Source organism: Panulirus ornatus, chromosome 68 (genome assembly GCF_036320965.1).
Source record: "Panulirus ornatus isolate Po-2019 chromosome 68, ASM3632096v1, whole genome shotgun sequence".
NCBI classification, from domain to species: domain Eukaryota; kingdom Metazoa; phylum Arthropoda; class Malacostraca; order Decapoda; family Palinuridae; genus Panulirus; species Panulirus ornatus.
Genome location: NC_092291.1, coordinates 20844646 through 20871714, shown reverse-complemented (window position 1 = coordinate 20871714; position 27069 = coordinate 20844646). Strand labels below are relative to the sequence as shown.

The 27069-nt window shown below is 41.5% G+C and overlaps 1 protein-coding gene across 9 annotated transcripts in view; it reads left to right on the top strand.

Annotated features, from left to right (window-relative positions):
• didum (dilute class unconventional myosin) overlaps positions 1-27069 on the top strand; it is a 245874-nt gene that overhangs the window by 156995 nt on the left and 61810 nt on the right. For 7 of the 9 annotated variants that reach the window (XM_071659554.1, XM_071659553.1, XM_071659552.1 and 4 more), the window contains 3 exons: positions 1274-1420; positions 6013-6121; positions 25368-25557. In XM_071659554.1, coding sequence (XP_071515655.1) covers positions 1274-1420; positions 6013-6121; positions 25368-25557 — 446 coding nt within the window. The remainder of the gene's footprint in view (positions 1-1273; positions 1421-6012; positions 6122-25367; positions 25558-27069) is intronic. The other 2 variants (XM_071659556.1, XM_071659555.1) reach the window with 1 other exon arrangement.

The following is a 27069-nucleotide window of genomic DNA, read 5'->3' as shown; positions in this document are numbered from 1 at the left end:
AAGCTTGCTTACTCTCACCACTCTCTTCTCAACTTTCTCTCCTGTTTTGAAAACTACTGAGCTTCACCTCTACCTCCACAAGATAGTGATCAGACATCCCACCAGCTGCCCCTCTCAGCATATTTACATCCAAAAGTCCCCATTTTACATGCCTATCAATTAATGTGTAATCTAATAATGCCCTTTGACCATCTCTCCTATTCACATATGTATACTTGTGTATCTCTCTCGCTTTAAACCAGATATTCCCAATCACCAGTCTTTTTTCAGCACAAATCCACAAGCTCTTTACCATTTCCATTCACACCACTGAATACCCCATGCACACCAATTATACGCTCAACTGTCACATTACTCATTCACATTCAAATCACCCATCACTAATACCCGGTCTCCTGCACCAAAACTGCTGACACACTCACTCAGCTGCTCCCAAAACACTTGCATCTCATGATTTTTCTTCTCATGACCAAGTGCATCAGCATCAATAATCACCCATCTCTCACCATCCACTTTCAGTTTTACTGACATCAATCTAGAATTTACTTTCTTACACTCTATCACGCACTACTACAACTCCTACCGCAGGTGTAGTGCTACTCCTTCCTTAGCTCTTGTCCTCTCACCAACCCAGCTTTATTCCCAAGACGTTTCCAATTCATTCTTCCACTTTACCCTTGAGCTTCGTTTCACTCAGAGCCAGAACATCCAGGTTTCTTTCCTTAAACGTGCTACCTATCTCTCCTTAATATATATTTATATATACCCTAGCTTAAGCCTGGTACTCATCAACCAGCCTCTAAGGGTGGATGAACAGATGGGTTGACTGTAGATGACTGGATAACCAGGGTTTGAACCTATGTGCTTGATCCTTGTGTTCCCATGAATGTGTCACAATCAGGAATGCTAACTGCTATACCACAGAAGTCCGTATTATAGCCTATATCATATTATAGCTTCATTTCTTGTTTCCCTATATTCTGTATTTCATGTGATGTACTTCACAACATTGAATATTATCATGTAGAAATAAAGTTGCCAAAGATCTGTGCATTCACTTTGTAACACTCCAATATGCCCATATCAGATGTAGCAAAAAAGTTTGGGAACCATATTGATAAGCATCTGGGTGTGCTTCTTGTGGCACTTCTCATAAGGATATGGTTTTTCTTGGCTCTTCCAAAATTTCACTAACAGTGTTCCTAACTCACCCTACTCCTTGCTGCTTGGTGAATCTTCTCTCTGGTGACATGATGATCTTGGATGGTAATAGGTGGAGGACATCACCTTAGTACTTCAACTACAAAACAAAGTGCGTGAGTTAGAAAAGGAACGACGAACTCTGGCCAAGCAGATAGATCACCTGGAGTCATCATCATCTCCAGTGGATGACCCACAGCATGCACAGGAGCTAATTCGGGTATGCTGAGTGTGATAGCGATTGCCCGTAGATTAGGACATAATGGGAGTCCCAGAAGTTGTATATGTAGTGTCCTGGTTTGTTGTCTAATTTCATGTCCAGTAAATGTTGTTTGTCAAAGTGTACAACCTGAAATTAATTTATGTGGCTTTCCCTAATCATATTGGACATGATCAGATGTTTTAAAAACCTCTTTTTTTCACTGGTTTTAAATAGATACTTTGATACCACTCTTTTCATTGGTCCTCAGCTCATAGTCAGAGATGGCTCCAAACCTCTTGTATCTGTGTGTAAATCCATTCATACATTCAAAAGTTTAGTTGCTGATCACTAACTTTCCTTAATTCAGTTGTACTTTTACCAGAATTAGTTAGATATGGTATTTACTATGAGAAGTCTTTAACTTAATTTCAGAAATAAGGCTGGGTGTGAATGCCTGTATACATCCAAAGTTTTGCCTTTGAGATTACCACCTCTTTGCCTTATTTCTTGAACCATGATGAATGCCAATTTTACTTTTTGGGATATTGCACTTTTTTCTGCTCTGTTCTAGAACTTTGTAGATACAACTATAGTTCAAGCTTTTCTCATTTACAGACAGAACTCTATGAGCATCTGAAAGATCTCTTGCTTGCAGGGGTTTTATTTACTTTTAACTTGCATATTACTAGAGGTGTATCCATGAGAATAACCTCCTTCAATCACAATAATGTGCTTAAGATTAGGTGACGCTTGTTCACAGGACTGAACGACTATTCAGTAAATTGCTTACACAGTAATTGTGGGAGCTCACATTCCACCCTTCTCCTCAGTCTTTCTCTCGCTCACCTGTAATAATGTAGTCCACTTGCTTGTGGTGAAAGGTTTTCAGCAGTATCTCTGCTTTAGTTTCTGTTCTTCAGTATGACAGAACAGCATCCATTTTCATTTTTTGTTATTAAAAGACATGAATAGTAAGTCTTTTGTTTCTTTAAGGAATTTTAGGGTTGTAGGCACAACCAGCATTGTCTTTCATGTCAAGACAGTGACAGATTTCCTTGTTTGTTTTTTGTTTTTCTCGCTTCCTGCATTGTTTTTGTTGTATGTTTTAGGGGGTTCTTGTTTGGTTATTTACACTCATTAATGTACATATGTATATATTTTTTTTAATACATATTTGCCATTTCCTGCATTAGCAAGGTAATGTTAAGAACAAAGGACTGAGTCTTAGAGGGAATTTCCTCACGTGGCACCCTTCTCTGTTCTCCCTTTTGGAAAACTTAAAACAGGAGGGGAGGATTTCCAGCCCCTCACTCCCTCTCCTTTAGTAGCCTTCTACATGTGTATTGTAAAAGGCAACTTAAAGGGGAGGGGGATGGGGGCTGGAAATCCTCCCCTCCAGTTTTTACTTTTGCAAAAGAAGGAACAGAGAAGGTTGTCAAATGAGGATTTTTCCCTCAAGGTTCAGTCATCTGTTCCTTATGCTTCCTCTATTATGGGTGAATAATTGTGAAAAAGAAATTCAGGGTGGTTTGTGTTCATAGGACCCCAGAATTTATATGTCATGCTGTTTTTAAAACAACTTATAGCTGATTGTTGCATTTATTGCTTCTTCCACATTTTGACAGCTCTAATGGAGTAGAAGTTTATATAAAATAAGTTTTTGTTTCTTGAAAAGTTATTTTGTTTTCTAGGTGAAATGTTCTGTTTTTCAAAGAACTGCTTATTTTCAACATTTTTTTGATTAATTTAAACACTTGAAATGTTGTCCCCCTTATTCTTTCTTCCATCATGGGAGATTTTATTGTTGCTTATCTTTCAAAGGACTTCAGTGCTCTTACGGTTCAGTCTTTGTTTCATATCATTCTACCTTCCCAATAAATCCTATCCTTCCCAGTCTGTGTTTTGAAATTGGCTATGCATACTCTTAATCTACAACAAATATGCTGTGAATATCTATCTTTCTGAACATCTTCATGAAGTTGAATCCAGTTTTGGCATCAAACAGCTCATAGTTTATCTCCATTATAATTCTGCACTGTGGGTTTTAAAAGTGAGTATGGTTACTCTAATTCATAAATTCATGGTGAATGCTGGGTGATGGTTTGAGAACACACAGTCCATGTTTTTTGTTTTTTCTCTTAGAAGTTTAGAATATATGAATACAGTATTTATAATGAAAGGCCTCTTCCATTAGAACCAGTGCTGCATGACAGCAATTTTTTCCTTTCCAAGTAATCATTGATTATCCTCAGCAGTATTCTCCAGACCATGAATTTTAGTGATACCTGTAATTTAGCATGTTTTCCCCTGTTGCATCTTGTAAAGACAAGCTGTACATTTGCTGTTTTTCATTCTTTAGTCACTGATCTCTTGTAGGTTAAATTTCTAAACATCTCAAGTGGTTGTTGAGTGATTCTGCCTAATCCATGAATACACTGGGTGAGGTATCTTCAGGATTACATAGCTTGCTTATATCTGTTTTGATGGTTGCAGTCCAATCATAGTCTCAACCACATCCCATCTAACTAGTTATGATGATGATGTGCCTTTCCCTATGGATTCACTCTAAAACTTGGCATTTAGGTCCTCAGGTTTCCTTTTCTGTTTTTTGCTTCCTTCCTCCTAACTCTTAACTGTATTTTGTTCTTTATTAGACAGTTTGCTGATATGTGTGTGGAATAGTGTAAGATTGTTTTATTCACATATTCCTTTTTTATTTTACTCTGCCCAGTTCTTAATCACTTATGAATTCCAAATCCTGCTTGGCTGCAGTACCATCTATATCTTCATTATACAACTTCAATCTTCTAGCATTTTGTTATCTTCTATCTGTTCCCTCATCTCTGTATCCCACCATTACCTATATGATAGATGTCGCAGAATGTTGTGGAACACTTACATACTCAGACTGGAATCCTGTGTTCAGAATTATACTTCTAAAGAAGCTGTTTAACTGTGTATTATTAGCTCATGCACAGTTATTGGATATGAGTTTTACACTCATGGGGCCCCATCTCATATCCTTTCATTACTGTATATTGTCCACATTTGCATTTTTGTTAGTTACCTTGTTCTACGTATCCACAACTCTACTCATACAGAAGTGCTTCACATCTATTGTATTTTAATTCTTACTTAGTCTTTGGCATCGACCACTTTTTGATATCTCTTGACAAATTTTAAATGGATGTTTATTCTTGACAGTGTTGCTTTGATTCAGAAAATTAGACTTTTAATCTTTTGTTTCTGCTCCTCTCTTATTTTCTAGTGTGGGCAAATTTATAACTACTGTTCTCTTTCAGTAACACAGTTTCCTTGGTTCAGGCAACATCTTTGTTTTCTTTTTGCAGAACCTTACTAAGTGTTTGTTCAAATGGGATGATGAGGTTTTATATAGATGCATGCTCTAATTTAGGTTTAATATGTGTTGTAAATAGTGTATTCATCCATATGCTTAAATGCTGTTTTCATATTAACTGACATCATTTGCCTCCTTACCAATTCTCTTATTTTTGTGTGACATGGCAAAATTGGTTGCAATCCCATCTACTCATGCTGCATTGTTGCACTTCATCTTTTGCAAGACTTTCACTACCTCCTTCCCTTTATACCATTCTTCATGACTATCTCATGATGCATGCCACCTCATCTCAGATACACCACATCCACTACCCTATCATCTAACTCATTCAGCATTCCTATAGAATTCTCACGCCATTTCTTCTTTGTCTTTTACATATTTCCCATCTGCTCTCCTCATGTTTAGTCCCTGTTCACATCCTTCCTAACTGATCCTTTTTCATCCTTCTCTCTTGAGTATTTGTTGTTATTGTGAATTATGGTCTCCCTCTCTCTGATGCCTCTCTACTTATTTCCTTCAAGCATTTTGAATTTCATACATTCTTTTACTTGGTTTAAGTTTATTTCTTCATGCATTTGCTGTATCAGATGTTCGTGTTTTGATTATCATCATCATCAGCGTCTAGTCCTTGGTTACCTCTACTGTTACCACCTACCAGAACAACAAATTGAACTGGCTTAATTGCTTTCTGTATTTCCATTTTGCTTATGATAGTATGGTAGCTTAATTCATTTGATAGGTCACTTCATCCTAAACAATAAAATGACACTTCATCCTAAACAGTAAAATGATTCTCCTTGTTTAGTACAAGTTTTTCACTTCCTCCAAGATTCATAAAGACTTTCCCTTTGTGTTTTTTCCCATTCTTAATCCTCTCTATATTTCAATTAAGTCCCAGCCTTGATGTGGACTTTTGTCTTCGACTGGAGCCTCCAACTTAAAATAGAAAATAATAATAATGCATAGATTTTCCCTGTTAATGAATATGTTTGATTATGTATGCTTATCTTTCACTTTGTAATGATGTATATATGTTTGTGATGACACTCTTTGCTGTAAGCTTTGATAAACTGCTGCTACAAAAATGTTCTAGCATTGATTTTCCTGCTTACCTTCCTCAGGCATTTGTATAGATATACAACTACATCCTCGTAATATCTGAGCATTTGATTAATCTTACCTGCATCTACAGTAGTTTTGCACTCATTCTCTTGTGTACTTATAATATGTCTGGCTTATTTCTTCTCAGCTTCAGGAATTGGAGATGGAGAATGCCAAACTGAAGGATGACCTTAATCGTTTGCGGAAATCCATTGCAGATGCAGAACCACAGAATAACAGAGTTCAGGAGTTTATGAGTGAGTGTTAAAGGAATTATTAATGTAATGTTGTATGAAAATGATATGAATCTCATCCAACAATAATATGAATTAATAGAGGGTATGGTTGATTTGGTTTTAAGGTAAAACCAGTGTCAGATATATATATATATTATTTTTATTTTTATTATACTTTGTCGCTGTCTCCCGCGTTTGCGAGGTAGCGCAAGGAAACAGACGAAAGAAATGGCCCAACCCCCCCCATACACATGTATATACATACGTCCACACACGCAAATATACATACCTACACAGCTTTCCATGGTTTACCCCAGACGCTTCACATGCCTTGATTCAATCCACTGACAGCACGTCAACCCCGGTATACCACATCGCTCCAATTCACTCTATTCCTTGCCCTCCTTTCACCCTCCTGCATGTTCAGGCCCCGATCACACAAAATCTTTTTCACTCCATCTTTCCACCTCCAATTTGGTCTCCCTCTTCTCCTCGTTCCCTCCACCTCTGACACATATATCCTCTTGGTCAATCTTTCCTCACTCTTTCTCTCCATGTGACCAAACCACTTCAAAACACCCTCTTCTGCTCTCTTAACCACACTCTTTTTATTACCACACATCTCTCTTACCCTATCATTACTTACTCGATCAAACCACCTCACACCACATATTGTCCTCAAACATCTCATTTTCAGCACATCCACCCTCCTGCGCACAACACCATCCATAGCCCACACCTCGCAAAAATACAGCAATGTTGGAACCACTATTCCTTCAAACATACCCATTTTTGCTTTCCGAGATAATGATCTCAACTTCCACACATTCTTCAAAGCTCCCAGAATTTTCACTCCCTCCTCCACCCTATGATTCACTTCCACTTCCATGGTTCCATCTGCTGCCAGATTCACTCCCAGATATCTAAAACACTTCACTTCCTCCAGTTTTTCTCCATTCAAACTTACCTCCCAATTGACTTGACCCTCAACCCTACTGTTTCTAATAACCTTGCTCTTATTCACATTTACTCTTAACTTTCTTCTTTCACACACTTTACCAAACTCAGTCACCAGCTTCTGCAGTTTCTCACATGAATCAGCCACAAGCGCTGTATCATCAGCGAACAACAACTGACTCACTTCCCAAGCTCTCTCATCCACAACAGACTGCATACTTGCCCCTCTTTCCAAAACTCTTGCATTTACCTCCCTAACAACCCCATCCATAAACAAATTAAACAACCATGGAGACATCACACACCCCTGCCGCAAACCTACATTCACTGAGAACTAGTTAATCACTTTCCTCTCTTCCTACTCATACACATGCCTTACATCCTCGATAAAAACTTTTCACTGCTTCTAACAACTTGCCTCCCACACCATATGTTCTTAATACCTTCCACAGAGCATCTCTATCAACGCTATCATATGCCTTCTCTAGATCCATAAATGGTACATACAAATCCATTTGCTTTTCTAAGTATTTCTCACATACATTCTTCAAAGCAAACACCTGATCCACACATCCTCTACCACTTCTGAAACCACACTGCTCTTCCCCAATCTGATGCTCTGTACATGCCTTCACCCTCTCAATCAATACCCTCCCATATGATTTCCCAGGAATACTCAACAAACTTATTCCTCTGTAATTTGAGCACTCACCTTTATCCCCTTTGCCTTTGTACAATGGCACTATGCAAGCATTCCGCCAATCCTCAGGCACCTCACCATGAATCATACACACATTAAATAACCTTACCAACCAGTCAACAATACAGTCACCCCCTTTTTTTTTATTCTTTTTATTCTCCCTAAAATTTAATGATACTCTCTCACCCCAACTCTCATTTGCCCTCTTTTTAACCTCTTGTACCTTTCTCTTGACCTCCTGCCTCTTTCCTTTATACATCTCCCATTCATTTGCATTATTTCCCAGCAAAAATCGTCCAAATGCCTCTTTCTTCTCTTTCACTAACAATCTTACTTCATCCCACCACTCACTACCCTTACTAATCTGCCCACCTCCCATTCTTCTCATGCCACAAGCATCTTTTGCGCAAGCCATCACTGCTTCCCTAAATACACCCCATTCCTCCCCCACTCCCCTTACCTCCTTTGTTCTCACCTTTTTCCATTCTGTACTCATTCTCTCATGGTACTTCCTCACACAAGTCTCCTTCCCAAGCTCACTTACTGTCACCACTCTCTTCACCCCAACATTCTCTCTTTTTCTTTCTGAAAACGTCTACAAGTCTTCACTTTTGCCTCCACAAGATAATGATCAGACATCCCTCCAGTTGCACCTCTCAGCACATTAACATCCAAAAGTCTCTCTTTTGCGCGCCTATCATTTACATGTAATCCAATAACGCTCTCTGGCCATCTCTCATACTTACATACGTGTACTTATGTATGTCTCTTTTTAAACCAGGTATTCTCAATCGCCAGTCCTTTTTCAGCACATAAATCTACAAGCTCCTCACCATTTCCATTTACAACACATAACACCCCATGCACACCAATTATTCCCTCAACTGCCACATTACTCACCTTTGCATTCAAATCACCTATCACTATAACCCGGTCTCGTGCATCAAAACTACTAGCACACTCACTCAGCTGCTCCCAAAACACTTGCCTCTCATGATCTTTCTTCTCATGCCCAGTTGCATATGCACCAATAATCACCCATCTCTCTCCATCCACTTTCAGTTTTACCCATATTGATCTAGAGTTTACTTTCTTACACTATCACATACTCCCACCACTCCTGTTTCAGGAGTAGTGCTGCTCCTTCCCTTGCTCTTGTCCTCTCACTAACCCCTGACTTTACTCCCAAGACATTCCCAAACCACTCTTCCCCTTTACCCTTGAGCTTCGTTTCACTCAGAGCCAAAACATCCAGGTTCCTTTCCTCAAACATGCTACCTATCTCTCCTTTTTTCTCATCTTGGTTACATCCACACACATTTAGACACCCCAATCTGAGCCTTCGAGGAGGATGAGCACTCCCCACATGACACCTTCTTCTGTTTCCCCTTTTAGAAAGTTATATATATATATATATATATATATATATATATATATATTGTTGTCTTTTCCTAGCACTTCCTCGTGCGTATGCGCATGAGGGGAGGGGGGTGCCATTTCATGTGTGGCGGGGTGGTGACGGGAATGGATGAAGGCAGCAAGTATGAATATGTACATATGTATATATGTACATATATCCCTGGGGATAGGGGATTAAGAATACTTCCCACGTATTCCCTGCGTGTCGTAGAAGGCGACTAAAAGGGGAGGGAGCGGGGGGCTGGAAATCCTCCCCTCTCGGTTTTTTTTTCAATTTTCCAAAAGAAGGAACAGAGAATTGGGCCAGGTGAGGGTATTCCCTCAAAGGCCCAGTCCTCTGTTCTTAACGCTACCTCGCTAATGCGGGAAATGGCGAATAGTTTGAAAGAAAAAAAAAAAAGATATATATATATATATATATATATATATATATATATATATATGCATATATATATATATATATATATATATATATATATATATATATATATATATATATATATATATATGCAAGAGTTTTGGAAAGAGGGGCAAGTATGAAGTCTGTTGGGGATGAGAGAGCTTGGGAAGTGAGTCAGTTGTTGTTCGCTGATGATACAGCGCTGGTGGCTGATTCATGTGAGAAACTGCAGAAGCTGGTGACTGAGTTTGGTAAAGTGTGTGAAGAAGAAAGTTAAGAGTAAATGTGAATAAGAGCAAGGTTATTAGGTACAGTAGGGTTGAGGGTCAAGTCAATTGGGAGGTGAGTTTGAATGGAGAAAAACTGGAGGAAGTGAAGTGTTTTAGATATCTGGGAGTGGATCTGGCAGCGGATGGAACCATGGAAGCGGAAGTGGATCATAGGGTGGGGGAGGGGGCGAAAATTCTGGGAGCCTTGAAGAATGTGTGGAAGTCGAGAACATTATCTCGGAAAGCAAAAATGGGTATGTTTGAAGGAATAGTGGTTCCAACAATGTTGTATGGTTGCGAGGCGTGGGCTATGGATAGAGTTGTGCGCAGGAGGATGGATGTGCTGGAAATGAGATGTTTGAGGACAATGTGTGGTGTGAGGTGGTTTGATCGAGTAAGTAACGTAAGGGTAAGAGAGATGTGTGGAAATAAAAAGACCGTGGTTGAGAGAGCAGAAGAGGGTGTTTTGAAATGGTTTGGGCACATGGAGAGAATGAGTGAGGAAAGATTGACCAAGAGGATATATGTGTCGGAGGTGGAGGGAACGAGGAGAAGAGGGAGACCAAATTGGAGGTGGAAAGATGGAGTGAAAAAGATTTTGTGTGATCGGGGCCTGAACATGCAGGAGGGTGAAAGGAGGGCAAGGAATAGAGTGAATTGGAGCGATGTGGTATACCGGGGTTGACGTGCTGTCAGTGGATTGAATCAGGGCATGTGAAGCGTCTGGGGTAGACCATGGAAAGCTGTGTAGGTATGTATATTTGCGTGTGTGGACGTATGTATATACATGTGTATGGGGGGGGGGGGTTGGGCCATTTCTTTCATCTGTTTCCTTGCGCTACCTCGCAAACGCGGGAGACAGCGACAAAGCAAAAATATATATATATATATATATATATATATATATATATATATTATCCCTGGGGATAGGGGATTAAGAATACTTCCCACGTATTCCCTGCGTGTCGTAGAAGGCGACTAAAAGGGGAGGGAGCGGGGGGCTGGAAATCCTCCCCTCTCGTTTTTTTTAAAAAAAAAAAATTTTTTTTTTTTTTTTCAAAAGAAGGAACAGAGGGGGCCAGGTGAGGATATTCCAAAAAAGGCCCAGTCCTCTGTCCATAATGCTACCTCGCTAATGCGGGAAATGGCGAATAGTTTAAAAGAAAGATATATATATATATATATATATATATATATATATATATTTTTTTTTTTTCTTTTTTAATACTTTGTCGCTGTCTCCCGCGTTTGCGAGGTAGCGCAAGGAAACAGACGAAAGAAATGGCCCAACCCCCCCATACACATGTATATACATACGTCCACACACGCAAATATACATACCTACACAGCTTTCCATGGTTTACCCCAGACGCTTCACATGCCTTGATTCAATCCACTGACAGCACGTCAACCCCGGTATACCACATCGTTCCAATTCACTCTATTCCTTGCCCTCCTTTCACCCTCCTGCATGTTCAGGCCCCGATCACACAAAATCTTTTTCACTCCATCTTTCCACCTCCAATTTGGTCTCCCTCTTCTCCTTGCTCCCTCCACCTCCGACACATATATCCTCTTGGTCAATCTTTCCTCACTCATCCTCTCCATGTGCCCAAACCACTTCAAAACACCCTCTTCTGCTCTCTCAACCACGCTCTTTTTATTTCCACACATCTCTCTTACCCTTACGTTACTCACTCGATCAAACCACCTCACACCACACATTGTCCTCAAACATCTCATTTCCAGCACATCCATCCTCCTGCGCACAACTCTATCCATAGCCCACGCCTCGCAACCATACAACATTGTTGGAACCACTATTCCTTCAAACATACCCATTTTTGCTCTCCGAGATAATGTTCTCGACTTCCACACATTCTTCAAGGCCCCCAGAATTTTCGCCCCCTCCCCCACCCTATGATCCACTTCCGCTTCCATGGTTCCATCCGCTGCCAGATCCACTCCCAGATATCTAAAACACTTCACTTCCTCCAGTTTTTCTCCGTTCAAACTCGCCTCCCAATTGACTTGACCCTCAACCCTACTGTACCTAATAACCTTGCTCTTATTCACATATATATATATGGTGTGTGAATTGTAGCCTGGTGTGGTGTGTAAGGTATGGCTTGATATGTGAGCTATAGTGTGGGATGTGAGGTGATGCTTGGTATGTGAGGTGTTGCTTGGTATGTGAAGTGTTGCATGGTGTGTGAGGTTTGTCTTAGTTTGTAAGGCTTGGCCTGGTATCTAAATAAAGAGTGGCCTGCTGTGTCATGTGTGGCTAGCTGTTTGAGCTTTGGCATGGTGTGAAGTGTGGCCAGGTCTGAGGTGTACTCTGGTGAGTGCAGAGTGGCCTGGTATGTGGAGAGTGGCCTGATGTTTTGAGTGTGGCCTGGTTTGTGGAGTGTGACCTTATCAGTGAAATGTGGTCTTGTTTGCGGAGTGTGGCCTAGGATTTGGCCTGGTGTGCAGGGTGTGGCCTGATGTGTATTGTGTTGTTTGGAGTGTGGCCAGGTGTATGGGGTGTGGTCTGGTGTGTGGTATGTGAGGTGTGGCCTGATGTGTGGAGTGTGGTCTGATGTGTGGGGTGTGTTCTGGGGCTTAAGAGTGTGGACTGGTGTTTAGGGTGTGGCCGTGTGTGGAATGTGTCTTGATGTGTGGAGTGTGGCCTGGTTTGTTGAGTATGGAATGATTTGTGGAGTGTGGTCTGCTGTATGGAGTGTGGTCTGGTGTTTGAAGTGTGGCCTGTTGTGTGAGGTGTGGTCTGGTGTTTGGAGAGTGGCCTGGTGTATGTGTCGTCTGGTGTGTGGTGTGTGGCCTAATGTGTAGTGTGGCTTGGTGTATGAAGTGTGGTCTGGTGTATGGAGTGTGGCCTGGTGTTTGGGGTGTGGTCTGGTGTGTGGAGTGAGGCCTAGTAGATGGAGTGTGGCCTAGTGTATGGAGTGTGGGCTGATGTGAGGAGTGTTGCCTGGTGTATGGAGTGTGGCTTGGTGTGTGGGATGTGGTCTGGTGTGTGGAGTGAGGCCTAGTATGTGGAGTGTAGGGCTGATGTGAGGACTGTGGCCTGGTGTGTGCAGTGTGGCCTGATGTGTGGAGTGTGTCCTGGTGTGTGGAGTGTGGCCTGATGTGAGGACTGTGGCCTGGTATGTGGAGTGTGGCCTGATTTTAGGAGTGTGGCTTAATATGAAGAGTGGCCTCTTGTGTGGGATGTGGCCTGGCATGTGGAGTGTGGTCTGCTATGAGAGACATGGAGGAGGAAGTGTAGTATTGATAATGAGAAAGGCCGATGTAGTTAGAGATGGTATAGGTGGTCCCCCAGATACTACTGTCTCTCAGCATCCCACTTGGCTGTCCCTATCCTGCTGGAACATCTCCATCTAGGGTACTGCCCTTCAGCTCCGGCACTTCCAGACAAAATTACAGAAACTGGGGACCGCATCACTGGTCCTACCATGATTACGTTAATGACGCCACCTGTCTGAGAGGAAAATAAATGTACGGTCGAGTTGTAGCGGTACTTTGGGGGTGTATCACCGTTCCCAGTGTACTGGTTGCAGAGTTCCACCCGTTCCCAGTATACTGGGTGCTGTATATCAACTCCCAGTGCACTGGGTGCAGTGTATGAGCTGTTTCCAGTTTCTGGATATAGTATATCTCTTGTTCTTTCTTGTTGCAGCGTATCACCTGTGTTCCAGTGTCTTGGGCACTGTATACCTGTTGCCAGGGTACGTACTGTCATTTATTCAGTGCCCTGTTTGCAGCATTTCAGCTGTCCCAGGTGTACTAGGTGCGGAGTAGCAACTCTTCCCAATGTTTTGCCTTATATCAGCTGTTCCCAGTGTAATAGGTGAAGCATATCACCAGTTCCTAGCGTACAGGGAATGGTATATCAGCTGATACAAGTGTACTGGGTAACCTGTGTCAGCTTATACCAACGTATGTGTTGCATTGTGTCAGCATATGTCAGTGTACTTGTTGCAGTGTATCAGCTGATGGCGGTATACTGGTTGCAGTGTATCGGCTAATGGCAGTATACTGGTTGCAGTGTATCGGCTGATGGCAGTATACTAGTTGCAGTGTATCAGCTGATGGCAATGTTCTAGTTGCAGTGTATTAGCCGATAGCATTAGTATCAAGAAGTTCCGGGTACCTGCAGGAGAACGTGGATGCGCCTCAGGGCCTTCATCCCTCTTGCCCTTCCCAACCTTTTCTTCACTTTCCTTCCCCCTGCCTTACCTTACCGTCCCAGTCTTCGTCCTACCCTCCCCGCTATTCCCGTTCCCATCTCCGGCGCCTGAGACCGCGGCCTCACTTCTTTATTAGTCGTCACGTCCCGACGTGAGGCTGTTACTCCGAGCGTGCTGAGGACATGTGTTGTGTGGAGGCCGCAGTGCGTGCTGTCCGCTGGGGAGGAGGGAGTGGGAGGTACGCTGGTCCTGGGGGTGGTGTGTTGGGGAGAGGGGTGTAATCCATGGGAGGTAGTAACCGCAGGCGGCGGTCGGCACCGGTATGTTTGTAGCCACGGTCGGCCGGTAGCAAGACCAACCACCCCTCCCGGGGCGGCCCCTCATCCCCGCCCTGGTTTGTGTGTCGGAGACTGCAGCCTTCACTCCTAAGACGGTGCCGCCGAGATGTAGAACTGTGCGCAGTAGACTCCCGACTTTAATGGACCAGGTTTATGTACTGTGGAAATATAGGTGGATGTGATTTCTTTTACGCGTAAGGAATTTACAGTCGAGGATTTTATTAGACGTATGATATCAAGAATTTTTTTAATGTTGTGTCTTGTCATGAAAGCGGGGAAAATATGTATTAACAACAAGTTGGAAAATTATGTTGTGCTTAGTGCTGAAAAGTTGTGTTGATATGCATAACGCAGTCAAGTTGTGCTGACGAGCCGAGTGCTGAAAAGGTGTGCAAATTTGTGCTTGATCGTTGAAAAGCTCTTTTGAAGTTATGTTCTTCCCAGTACTGTGAAGTTGGTTGTGTTGACTTCCCTAGTGAGGGAAATTTGTGCTGACCTTGTGCTCAGTGCTCGTCTTTCCGTATAATTGTTTAAAGTAATATATCAGGAAATTAGATGAGTCAAATTATGAGGTACACTGAAATTATTGTCCTTCCTTAACGTAGATTTTTCGACCATAGGTCTTTAATATTGAGCAGGCATATAGGTGGAAAACTCGTACCCTTGTATTCTTTTTGTGTTGGGTGTAATTGTCAGGTAATAGTTGAATGAATATTGTCAAAAAGAAAAATACGGTGTACGTCACATATATAGCCAAAGCATTTGTTTTTATTATTATTATTATTATTATTATTATTATTATTATATTATTATTATTATAAATATTTGTATTTTTTATCATTTATATCTATAATTTAGTGTTGAGTGGTGGATAGCAGAATATGGATGGTGGCCCGTCATAATTGTGATTTTATTGGGATCAAATTCTGATAGATTATCACAAGTGATCCAACGGAAGTGACCACCTTCAGTCACACCTGCTTACTGATAACCGTTCTTCGTGAATGTGATCGCCAAGATAATCACAGCTTAATGTCGGGTCAGCACTCATACCCAGCACATCACTCAGCATTGAACTACACAATAAGAAAGAAAAAAAAAAAGAATGTGCAATGCATCGGTGCAGATTGTGAGCGCTGTTACGGACCTCGACCACCATGAGTAGTTGTCTGGCCACAAGCCAACGTAAACACCAGCCCCTACAGGGCTTTGATCTGGTCGAACACCATCTATGTTGTATATGACGTCACGCCCTGGCCCAGCACTATTTGCTGTATATGACGTCATGATCTGGTCCATCACCAGGTGCTACATATAACTAATTCCTCTGGTCCAATACCAACTGCTGTATATAGCTTCATGCTCTGGTCCAACTCCAGCTGCTGCATCATGCTCTGGTCCAACACCAGCTGCCGTATGTAGCATCATGCTATAGTCCAACACCAGCTGCTGTATGTAGCATCATGCTCTGGTTTAACACCAGCTGCTGTCTATAGTATCATGCTCTGGTCCAACTCCAGGTGCTGTATGTAGCATCATGCTCTGGTCTAATACAAGCTGCTGTATATAGCATCATGCTCTGGTCCAACACCGGGTGCTGTATATAGCATCATGCTCTGGTCCAACACCATGCTGCTCAGGTGACTGTGTGGGTAGTTGGCAGGACCTGGTGCTGCCCCCACCCCACTCCTACCTCCATCCGTCAGGGCGTCTCTAGCTATGGTTTCTCCACGGTCAACCCCCCCCCCCCACACACACACACACACACACACACCAGTACCTTCAGTTGGGGAAATTGCGGGGGTTGTAAGGCCGGGATATACTTACATTGTGTAGTGGCTCATGGAGGTTTGTGTGTATGTGTTCTGGTAGTCTAGCTTTTGCTCTCCTGTTTACCCAACGCATGTATACAAATTCTGCCCTTGTGGTTAGACGCACAGTGCCCCTCTAGCTACCTCTCACAGTAAACCCACACAGGTAGCCGGTCAGGTTGATCTCTTGATTCGCCAGCCCATATACACTGGCCTGGCCAACACCGTACAGGCACGCCCCCAGCGTGTGTAGAGATATACATGTTCAGGTTTAGGTGGATGTTCAGGCAAGGGATGGACCTCCGTGGTGTAGCGGTTAGTGTTCCCGCCAGTGATGCATTCACGGGCCGCTCGGGGTCGAGCGCAGGCGTTCGGATGCTGGTTGTGACAGTCGCTTAGTTAACCGTGCTGTTCATCCAGCCCTTGGGATTGGTCGATCAAATGGATGCCTGGTTCAGGCTTGAATATATATATATATATATATATATATATATATATATATATATATATATATATATATATATATATATATAGAGAGAGAGAGAGAGAGAGAGAGAGAGAGAGAGAGAGAGAGAGTTAATGGCATATCCTTGGTAAGGGCCTCGGTTGCCCGTGCCGTGTCACTTAACATAAAAGGAAGTTATAGAGGCAGGCTGAGGGCCTACATACATTTAAGTACACACATTACAGACGGAGTCAGCGCGTTTGTGTGGATTGTTCGGCGAGTTTTAACTACCACCAATAGTGACAGTTAACCTGGAGATATAAAACTCATGTGACGGATGAGCAGTGACATTCACCGCAGATAGTCTACCTGCTGTGATTGTTACTTGTATTGTGCGTGGCAGCGATAGGTTCTATGGCTGATGGGGATGGTCGACTGTGACAGGTAGTGTGGCCGGCTGTGACAGTCACTGTTGATAGGTAGTGTATGACAAGTCACTGTTGACAGATGGTGTAGCTGGGTGTGACAAGTCACTGGTGACAAGTAGTGTAGCTGGCTGTAACAAGGCGGTGGTGACAAGTAGGGCAGGTAGCTGTGACAGTCACTGGTGACAGGTAGTGTGGTTGGCTTTGGCAGTCAGTAGTGACGGGCATGAGGAGCTGTCTGTGATAAGGGGTGGGTAATTTGCGCAAGGAAAGATTATCCGTTTTCCTCCTCCAGATTTGGCGAGTGTAGGAGAGGGTGTGTTGAAGGCAGGAGATAAAGAACACTTGAACGATGGTCTGGTAATTGTGGCAGCTGAGACATCGTTACTGGTGGGAGGTTGTGGGTGAGTCATGTGAACGTGGCTAGCTGGCAGGAGCTTCCACACCGCCACATTACTGTACTTACTGGCGAGGTCTGTGTGTGGCCAGCCACCGGTGCTGGCTGCAACCCCATAGCACTAGTCCTATCCTCTGGCGCTGAGCAGTTATGTGTTGTACCTGCTCATGGTCTGTATGAGGCTTCTGAAACATGGTGATTAGGTTAAGGGGGAAAAAAGGTCGTTGAGGTTCCAAAGCCAGTATTGGCGCTCGTATGATCTTTGTTGGTTGTGGGTCCAGCATGTATTGGGGATCCCGCCGCATCTGGAAAGGCTTAGAAGCCACAAGTATGACGAGCCTTCATGGTTAATACGAAGGCTATAAGGGCTTATAATAGAGTTACAACTAGTTATGTTCTCTCTGGAGGATTGAATAGGAGTCTTGGCAGGTAGTGGAGCCTTTTGTTTCAAAGGATTGTTTCGATGTTGCAGATTTTAAATGTTTACGAAGGATTGACTTCAGGCCCCCAGATACCATAGATCCAGAGAGTTTCTTGTGAAGCTTTAAGTATTACGGTTGCAGTGGATTGTGTTGGGGCCGGAGATAGTTGAACTGTGGCTCCCAAGGATTGTGTTGAGGTATCACTGGGTTGTACTGAGACTCCAGGAACTTGTGATTACTAATTGTGTTACGGGCAAAGAGTTTTGTACTCGTTATCCTGTCTCCTAACCTTGCGTACATGTAGTTGGTCTCGGCTTTTTTGTAATCGCAAACACACACACACATACGCACACACATACACACACACACACATACGAGGTACCCATTCATCAACCGGCCTTGAAGGAAGGATGAACACCTAGGTTATGTGTGAGCTGACTGCCAAGCCTAGGATAAGCACCCACGTGGGTCCAACTTCGGGTCAGCTCGTGGTGACTCATGGTCAGCAAACCCAGACACTACACCACGGAGTCCACGTCTGATGAGACTTCCACGCTCAGGCCGTTGAAAACCTCCCAAACGCTCTAGCAATTGACCATGTGTTATTCACTATTCAAGGGTCGTCCTGAGCTCCGAAGTTTTGTAACGGCGTCCACGGATTATGATGAGTGTCTTTAGAGCATATGTTAGGTGGACAGCAGATGACATCAGGTGGTCAGATATTGTGACGTTATCCAGGGGGTTAGAACATGCCCAGATGCCTCAACCCAGCGTTTGTGAAGGGTGTCCAGATGTTGTGACAAAAATTGTCCAAAGTTTGGCATGTGTCTCGATGACCGTCATAGTGTTATGACAGGTGTCCAGGTGACGTAAAGGCTGCGTCTTAGGGTTATTACAGGTGTTCTGGTGACGTAAAGGCTGCATCTTAGGGTTATGACTGGTGTTCAGGTGACGTAAAGGCTGCGTCTTAGGGTTATGACATGTCCAGATGATGCCAAGGCTACATCCTAGGGCTATGGCAGGTGTCTACGTTTTGTGGCGCATGCCCATATATTATGACGACCAAAAGTTATGGCATTTTTCCACGGGTTATTATGGATGTGCCTTAGATATATGACATGTCCCAGCGGTTTAGGTGCTGGAGGACTGTGGCAGGTGTCGAGCCGGTGTAATGGATGCCCAATATTTATGATAAATACCGAAAGATTATGATGAGTTTCCAGAAGACGTTATATGTGACCGATAAGGAGTGGCCAGGTGTTTGACTGAGATCAAGGGGTTACTACAGGTATCCAGTGGTTGGTGAGGGTCCTTAAGGGATGTGACGAGTGTCCAGGGGGTTTTACGAGTATCTTTGACTCTGATGGTGTCCAGGCCTTGCAGTGGCTCACCAGTGGCAGGTATCGATGGGTATCTAATATAATGCCCGAGTCCGGAACTGTGACGGAGTATGGCTGGTTAACGGGTGTCCAGGAGCTAAATTTCAGAGAGGTTTGTTGGGTGTCCAGGAGCTAAGTTTCAGTGAGGTATATTAGGTGTCCAGGGGCTGAGTTTCAGAGAGGTATTTTGGGTGTCCAGGAGCTTAGTTTCAGAAAGGTATGATGATTGTCCTGGAGCTAAGTTTCAGAAAGGTATGTTGGGTGTCCATGGGCCAAGTTTCAGAGAGGTATGTTTGATGATCAGGAGCTGTGTTTCAGAGAGGTATGTTGGGTGTCCATGGGCCAAGTTTCAGAGAGGTATGTTAGGTGTTCAGGAGCTGAGTTTCAGAGAGGTATGTTGGGTGTCCATGGGCCAAGTTTCAGAGAGGTATGTTAGGTGTTCAGGAGCTGAGTTTCAGAGGGGTATGTTGGGTGTCCATGGGCTAAGAGAGGGGAGATAGTTCAGAAAGAGATATGATAGTCTTTTATCATGCTTCATCACCGTTTCATTTCCTATGTTAGCGAGGTAGCACCAGGAACAGATGAAAAATGGCTAAATCCTCTCACATCCTTTCTCTAGCTTTAATGTGTAATATACTGAAACCACAGCTCCTTATCCACAACCAGGCCCCACATACCTATCCATGGTTTCTCTCTCTCTCTCTCTCTCTCTCTCTCTCTCTCTCTCTCTCTCTCTCTCTCTCTCTCTCTCTCTCTCTCTCTCTCTCTCTCTCTCTCTCTCTCTCTCTCTCTCGTTTTTGAAAGAAGATTGCAGTGCTTTATTGATTATTTCATGGTTTGTTGAGGTTATATTTAAGTGATTGAAGGTTGTGGTTTTTATATTTGATTAAGATTTTTAATTGCTTGTCATTTTGGTATAAGAGCTGTAATATTTTGACAGTTGAGCCAGTAAACTTTCTTTGCATTGTAGATGCACAAAGATTTTAATTAGTGAATGGTGAGAGAGTGATACACTCCTGGGGCCCTGTTTCATAAGTTTTCTGTGCCACTGATGAGATTTTGCCAATAGGTAGGATGAATGTGTAGTGCTTTCTGAAGGAAAATTTAGAATTGAAGATAATCATGTGAGATATATATTGTTGAGGGATATGTGTAAAGTGGAGAGGGTTTGTGTTTGTGGACTAAATGCCAAGAGCATAAGCGTATACAAGGCATAAGGGAAGGAAGGCAACCCATCCTGGGGAGGGGAACTTGACAGCCACTGATGTACTAGCTCAATGCAAGACTGCCACTAACCTTTTTGATACCCAAGCAGTAGTATCTTCTTGGTTGGTCTTTTTTTGCCTCCTACTACTGAGGCAGTTTTGTTGCATGGCATTATCAGGTGAAATGAGGAGTGATTTTGATGGGGTAGTGTTGAGGTTGGTCTACAGGCCACACCGCTCATTCTCCTGCATTCTCAGCACAACTCCTTCAACTTGTCAACTGCAACCTCATGCTATGGCCTTTCACCCACCCTGATGACACATGCTGCAGCAGGTGTCTGTGAGTGCAGCAACTCTCATAACCACAATGCTTGTGGTGCCATGACGCACCCCTACAGCCCACGCCCACAGCACGCCCACCATCAGCAGTGCAATCCGGGTAGGAAAGTCCTCCCGGACATCATTAGTGTGGTGCGGCCAGGGCAGCGGGCTTCTACATCTCGTCCTGCACATGCACGCACACACACTTTGACTCAGTCGTCTTCCCATGCCACCTATGCTCAACATGCTCCACAACTGGGTCACCATGCCCATTCCCACACCCCAAGTGCCCCATGGGCAGCAGGTGAGCCCCCCCAGAATAGTGGAGGTGTGAGGAGTGGGGCAGGCCAGAACTGGGGTGGGAACGGGATGGCAGAGGGCGGTAGAGAAGAACGTCGATTCTGCTGTATTGTGGCCAGGATGAGACTCGTCATACACCTCCAGACTATGCTGCGAGGTACTACAGAGGTGCTTCTTTCATACATCTCTAGACACTGTGAAGTTTTTCTTTCATAGTATGTCCCTCTCATTCATCTCCAGAATCTGCTGAGGCACATTAGATATACCACCCTTCTACATCTGTGAAGTCTACTGCAAACTTCCCTTCAGCACCTTTGGACTGTGCTGTAAGGTACTTCATAAACATCCCTTTCACACACCTAACTGTTCCACCTACCTTTGGCTTAGACTCATTGTACTGCATATACACCCCTTTCATACTACTTTAGACTTTTATAAGGCACTAAGTGTACAACCCTTTTCATACACCACCAGATCTGCAGACTTCTTCATGACAGTGCTCATGTATAATCAGACTTGAGTGAGAAGTCTTACTGATACACCCCTCACTTGATAATCATCATATATTTCACTTGTATGTTTTAAGAATGCTATTTTATACTTTCTCATACAGCATACTCAAATATCCTTAGATGTCTCTACAAAGTATTGAACATGCTATCAACTCATACTTCTCAAGACTTATATGTAAGGTACTTGGCAGACAGTCTGCCTATAATAATCATAATTACTATACAAATGAAACTAATATAACGTTTGTCAGTCTGACAGAAATGGATGGAAACAAACATTAAAGGGAGGTTAATGTTCTGATTGCAGACACAATTGAAATGAGGTCTTCAACAACAGTAATGCAAAAGCTAACATGAGACCATTTTACAGGATAATAGGACAAATGATTGAAAGATTAATAAGTATTCAAAAGGCAAAAGTTATGCATTAACCAGAAAAAAAAGGTAGAGTTGGAAGAGAAAACAAACAATGCTGACTGAAAAAGTATGGTGTTGCATAGAAGGGAACAGAGAATAAAACATTGGACTAACTCCAAAAATTCTGTTCCTTTATATGGATAAAGCTAAGAAAAAATATTTGGAGATTGGGCCTCTTAGAAGTGGAAGAAAGTATGTAAGTGACCATTAGAAAACATGCCGCTTGCTAAGAAGTCTCGGTTCCAGATTCAGTAAGCTGAAATTCTGAATTATCATTTTTGTAAAGGATTATTAACAAGGAGATACGATTACTTTCCAAGAGTAGACAGGAACACTGTAAGACCAAACATTATTGAAACTGAAAGAGGATCTTGAAAGATAGAGCTGTGATGATATCTTGATTAGAGAAGATCTACATTCAGTCTCAGTCGGAAGAATAAAAAAGGAGGGAATCAAGGTATGGGAACTAATAGGGCCTTCTACATCTCTGAATTTGTGCATACAAGAACAGGAAAATTTATCATTGATGAGAAAAGCTTGTAAAGCTTACTTTCACAATGAATTATGATATGCAAGCTGTGTTAAGGTTGGCAGAATTATCTCTGTCTTTGAAATGTAAGTCTTTATTGAAAAATGGTAGAAAAAAGGGAAGAAAAAATATCTAAAGTGCAAGAGACAGGAGGCAATGTAGATGCCTGTAATTAATAATAGAGATCAGATATGTCAGCCATTTTTGAGAACATTTCTACAAGTATTAGTGTACATGCAAACACACATTAATGAGTAGTAAATGGCAAATGATCAGAGTCTTTGAAATGTAAGTCTTTATTGAAAATGGTAGAAAAAAGGGAAGAAAAAATATCCAAAGTGCAAGAGACAGGAGGCAATGTAGATGCCTGTAATTGATAATAGAGATCAGATATGTCAGCCATTTTTGAGAACAGTTCTACAAGTATTAGTGTACATGCAAACACACATTAATGAGTAGTAAATGGCAAATGATCAGAGTTTAAGGACAGTAAAGGGGAAACCATTGTTGTAGTTGTTTAGACAAAGGTTGCTAAATGAGGTGGACATTACAAGGAAGGAATGAAAGGTTAGGGGAGGAGTGGATTTGGCCCTAAGAGTAAGAAATAGCTTAGAGTTTCAGGAGATGCTGATTGATAATAATCTCTTCAGACAGGATTATGGGAAAAATAACAGCAAGAAAAATGTCCCAAATTAATTTGATAGTATACAGTCCAATCAAAATGATTTGATTTACTGGAACAAATATTCATTGGTGCTATTGGAGGCACAATCATTTGATTATTTGTTTATTGCTGATTCTTTGATTACTGTTAATATGTTACTGGAAGATTTCTATACTTGAGGCATGTTGCCTCCCTCATCTTTGAACCATGTATATGTTTTATAATATGTAGCCTATGTCAGTGCCATTTGCCTATATGCTTCAAGTGACATTTCACAGAATGCATGCCATAATGCACATTGTTCATTGGTGATTTTTTTTTATATTCTGTCATCTTGCAGTATTACTATCCGAAAACCTGCTGATGATTTATTAGCATCTTGATTCTGCTTGCTTTAGTTGTTTAATATCAAATAAGATGCATCAAAATTAATGCTCTTTGTAGAGTTTTTCATTTGAATTATCCAGGGTTATTTTAAAATTTCTTAAGGCCTTCCTTCTAGAATTATAAATATCAGAGTTGTATGATTTTTCTTCCTTGATTATTTTGCTGTGAAATTACATAAACTGGCATGAGTATTAATTTTGGAACTTTAGTACTCCTGATGTCTTTTCTTGTATGAATAATCATTTTGACATACAGCTCACTTGGTCTGTTCTCTTAACTTTCCTTTTCTAGAAAATCTTGCAATATCTGAAATTTTTTTGTTGCTCACTGGGTTCATTGTTTTTTCCACCTAGCATGTTCCATTCATCCATTTTTACTACTGTATAAACACCTTTTATGATTTTTTCATTAGCTTCCTGTTGTCCTGCAGTTGGTGGGTTCCTCTGTATTTAGAAAAATTGTTTCATTTCCGTATTGCCAATTCTGTGAAGGAATTTGAAAGTTGTAACAGTCTGCTTTTTTCCTTTTCATTTGTTTTTGTTTTTTGATAATCCTATCAGATGTTATCCTCTTGTTTCTGTATCTTCTTTGTGATTGCACACACTTCCTCACCCAACTATATATTAAGGTACTTTTTTCATTTAGCTTTCTTCTTCACCTAACTCTTTTATATTTTTTGGTTTTTGAATTAGTTCAAGTAGGTATTTGATGTGCTGTCATTTGTCTGAACAAAGGCATGTGAAGCATCCGGGTTAAACCATGGAAAGGTCTGTGTGGCTTGGCTATGGATAAGGAGCTGTGGTTTCAGTGCATTACACAACATGACAGCTAGAGAATAGATGTAAGCAGATGTCCCTGGCGCTACCTAGCTAACGCGGGAAATAGCAAACAAGTATGGGAGAAAGAAAAAAGATATTCTGTTTGTGCTACAGAATTTTTTATAACAACACCATGATGTTTCAGTTAATCATGTCCATCCCCCTTGAAACCCAATCATGTTTCCCTTACTCCTTTTTTTCTTGTTGCTTTCATCTCCTCCCCTGTGTTGGCTTCATATATATCATATTTTTCCTTGTGCAGTTCACAACAGACTTTATCATTTCTGCATTCTGCTCCACCACATTGAAATTCTGTTTCTACTCACCAGCTGTATTTTTAAGATTGATTCCTTTTATTTTAATCCAATCCTTATATACACTTGTTTGTCATTTGTTCATCTAATCACTATGTATCCAGTCTTTTTAACTTGATATTTTCCTGGCACCACATTTATTTTTAATCTTCATTTTTTTTTGTTTACTGTATTCTTTATTGTTACTGTTTGTTAATCCACTGCTCAAAAGATTTTTGATGACTTTAGTATTTTATTGCTCCCTACCTTCCCACATTAAGATTTTATGTTGTAAATATCATAACTTTTTATATTTTTCTCTCCTCCATTCTCACTGTCAGTCCTGCATTAATTTGTTTACTTTTATTTTCCTTGATACCTCTCTGATTAGCTTAAGTAAGCCTTGTTGCAGCATATGTGACTGATGTGTTGTGAGTCAGTTCATGACTTTACCAGTATAATGTTTGTGTTGAACACTGTACCAGTCCCTGATTTATATTCTGACTTCTTTTGTTGTGTTAGTGATTTTTAGAATTACAGTATGCTTATTGATCTGGTACATGGTGCTTTAGAATCAACATGACATGTAAGGTGTGTATCGCATGCATTATAGTACATGTGTTTCATATTTATTGCATTGTGTATACATCATTTTTTCTTTCTTTATAGAACAGTTTGAGGCACTCCAGGATGAGTTGGAGCGACGACGAGAAGAATGTATCCAGCTGCGGACAGTGTTGGCTAATCGTGCCCATGACCTGCGATCTCTTACACAGACATCGTATGGGAAGGATGTTGACATAGTTAATGAGGATGGAGAGCTAGCTTTAGCTTATCAAACACAAAAGCAGGTGAACAGGTTAGTCAACATAGATTTATTCAATAGAGTGACTCACTTAAAAATTGTATCTCTGGGAATGATACTCCCCATTCCTGTCTTATTTACTCCAGCATTTTCTGCCATATTGCAGAATGAGTGGCAATAAGAAAATCATGAGATGTTAGAATGATAAGGACTAGCACGAGGTTAGAGTTTCGTTTTGGCACTAGTTATATAAATAAACAGAGCAATGCAAGTGGGGAAAATGGATTTGGAATAAAGGTTATGCTTGCTGTAAGATGTGCAGTTTAGAAATTTTGAAGGCTGGTAGTTTTGGAGGCATGCAAGGACAGGGATAAGCAGAGACTCTTTTGCCCTGGCCATCCCCTTAATGGGACTTCCTGTAGGAAAAGGGCATCAGAGATATAGGTAGATGAATAGGTAGATTAAGTTTTTAAGGGACAGTTGTTTTTTTCACCATGGAATTTTCAGAATGAATTAGATATGAGTGATGTTATGTATGTTTAATGTGTTGAGTATTGGAATTATTGAGCCATCAGAGAGAGGAAAATTTAGAGGGTTTTGAAAATGAGAAATAGGTAGGTAGGTTTTAAAGACATATGACACACAAGGTTCCTATCTGTTTTGTTGAAAAAATAGATGTAAGATTTTTTTTTGCTGGCCTTTACTGATGATGAATGTACAAGAACATGTGAGGATAGTAGTACTTTGCATCCAAAGAAAAAATGCCAAAACAGTTAGAGAACAGTTTTAGGTAACCCCAGTTCACATGAAGCTGTGTGAGTTGATTTTCTGAGATTATTCCAAAAAAGGTGTCATTATCATTTCAGTTTTATATTGGGAGGTTCCTGGATGACCAGGTCATGTTTCAAGAACAAAACCGTTTCGTTTAATGATTTTTTTTGTGCACCCCAGTTTGTAAAATATATCAAATGTCTCAGTTTGTTTTGTAATTTTTTCTTGTATATGAATTGCTACCACCATCACATATTCTTTTACAGAAATCATCGATCAGGGCTGGCAAAGAAAATGTTGTCATTATTTTTCAGCAGAATTGATAGGGACTTTTAGACTATCCAGTTTATCCTACAGGGAAATGTCATCAAAATCAAAATTTACAGTAAGTATGATGTGTGATAAGATTTGAGGAGACATGTTTTAACTCTCCCAGGGTTTTCACGTGATACGGCATGTCAGATTTACTTCTTTTTTTTTACTTGAAGGTCTGTACATGAAGCATTGTATATAAGTTTAATTTTGGCTGTATTACACATCATTGGCTTTCATACATGTCATTCACATCACTGGTGGCTGGATATTCATCATACATTTGGCACATCTTTCATGATATGTTCATTCAACTGAAAGCAGTGATGCTTTAAGGATGTAGCCCTTGCATTTGTGTTTGTACAGTTGTTTTGAATACATTGTGAGCACTGTTGTCATTACTATAGTATGAAAATGGATTACATACCAATGAATATTAGAGCTGTGGCTGATAACCCAAAAGTATATATAGCGGATGTACTG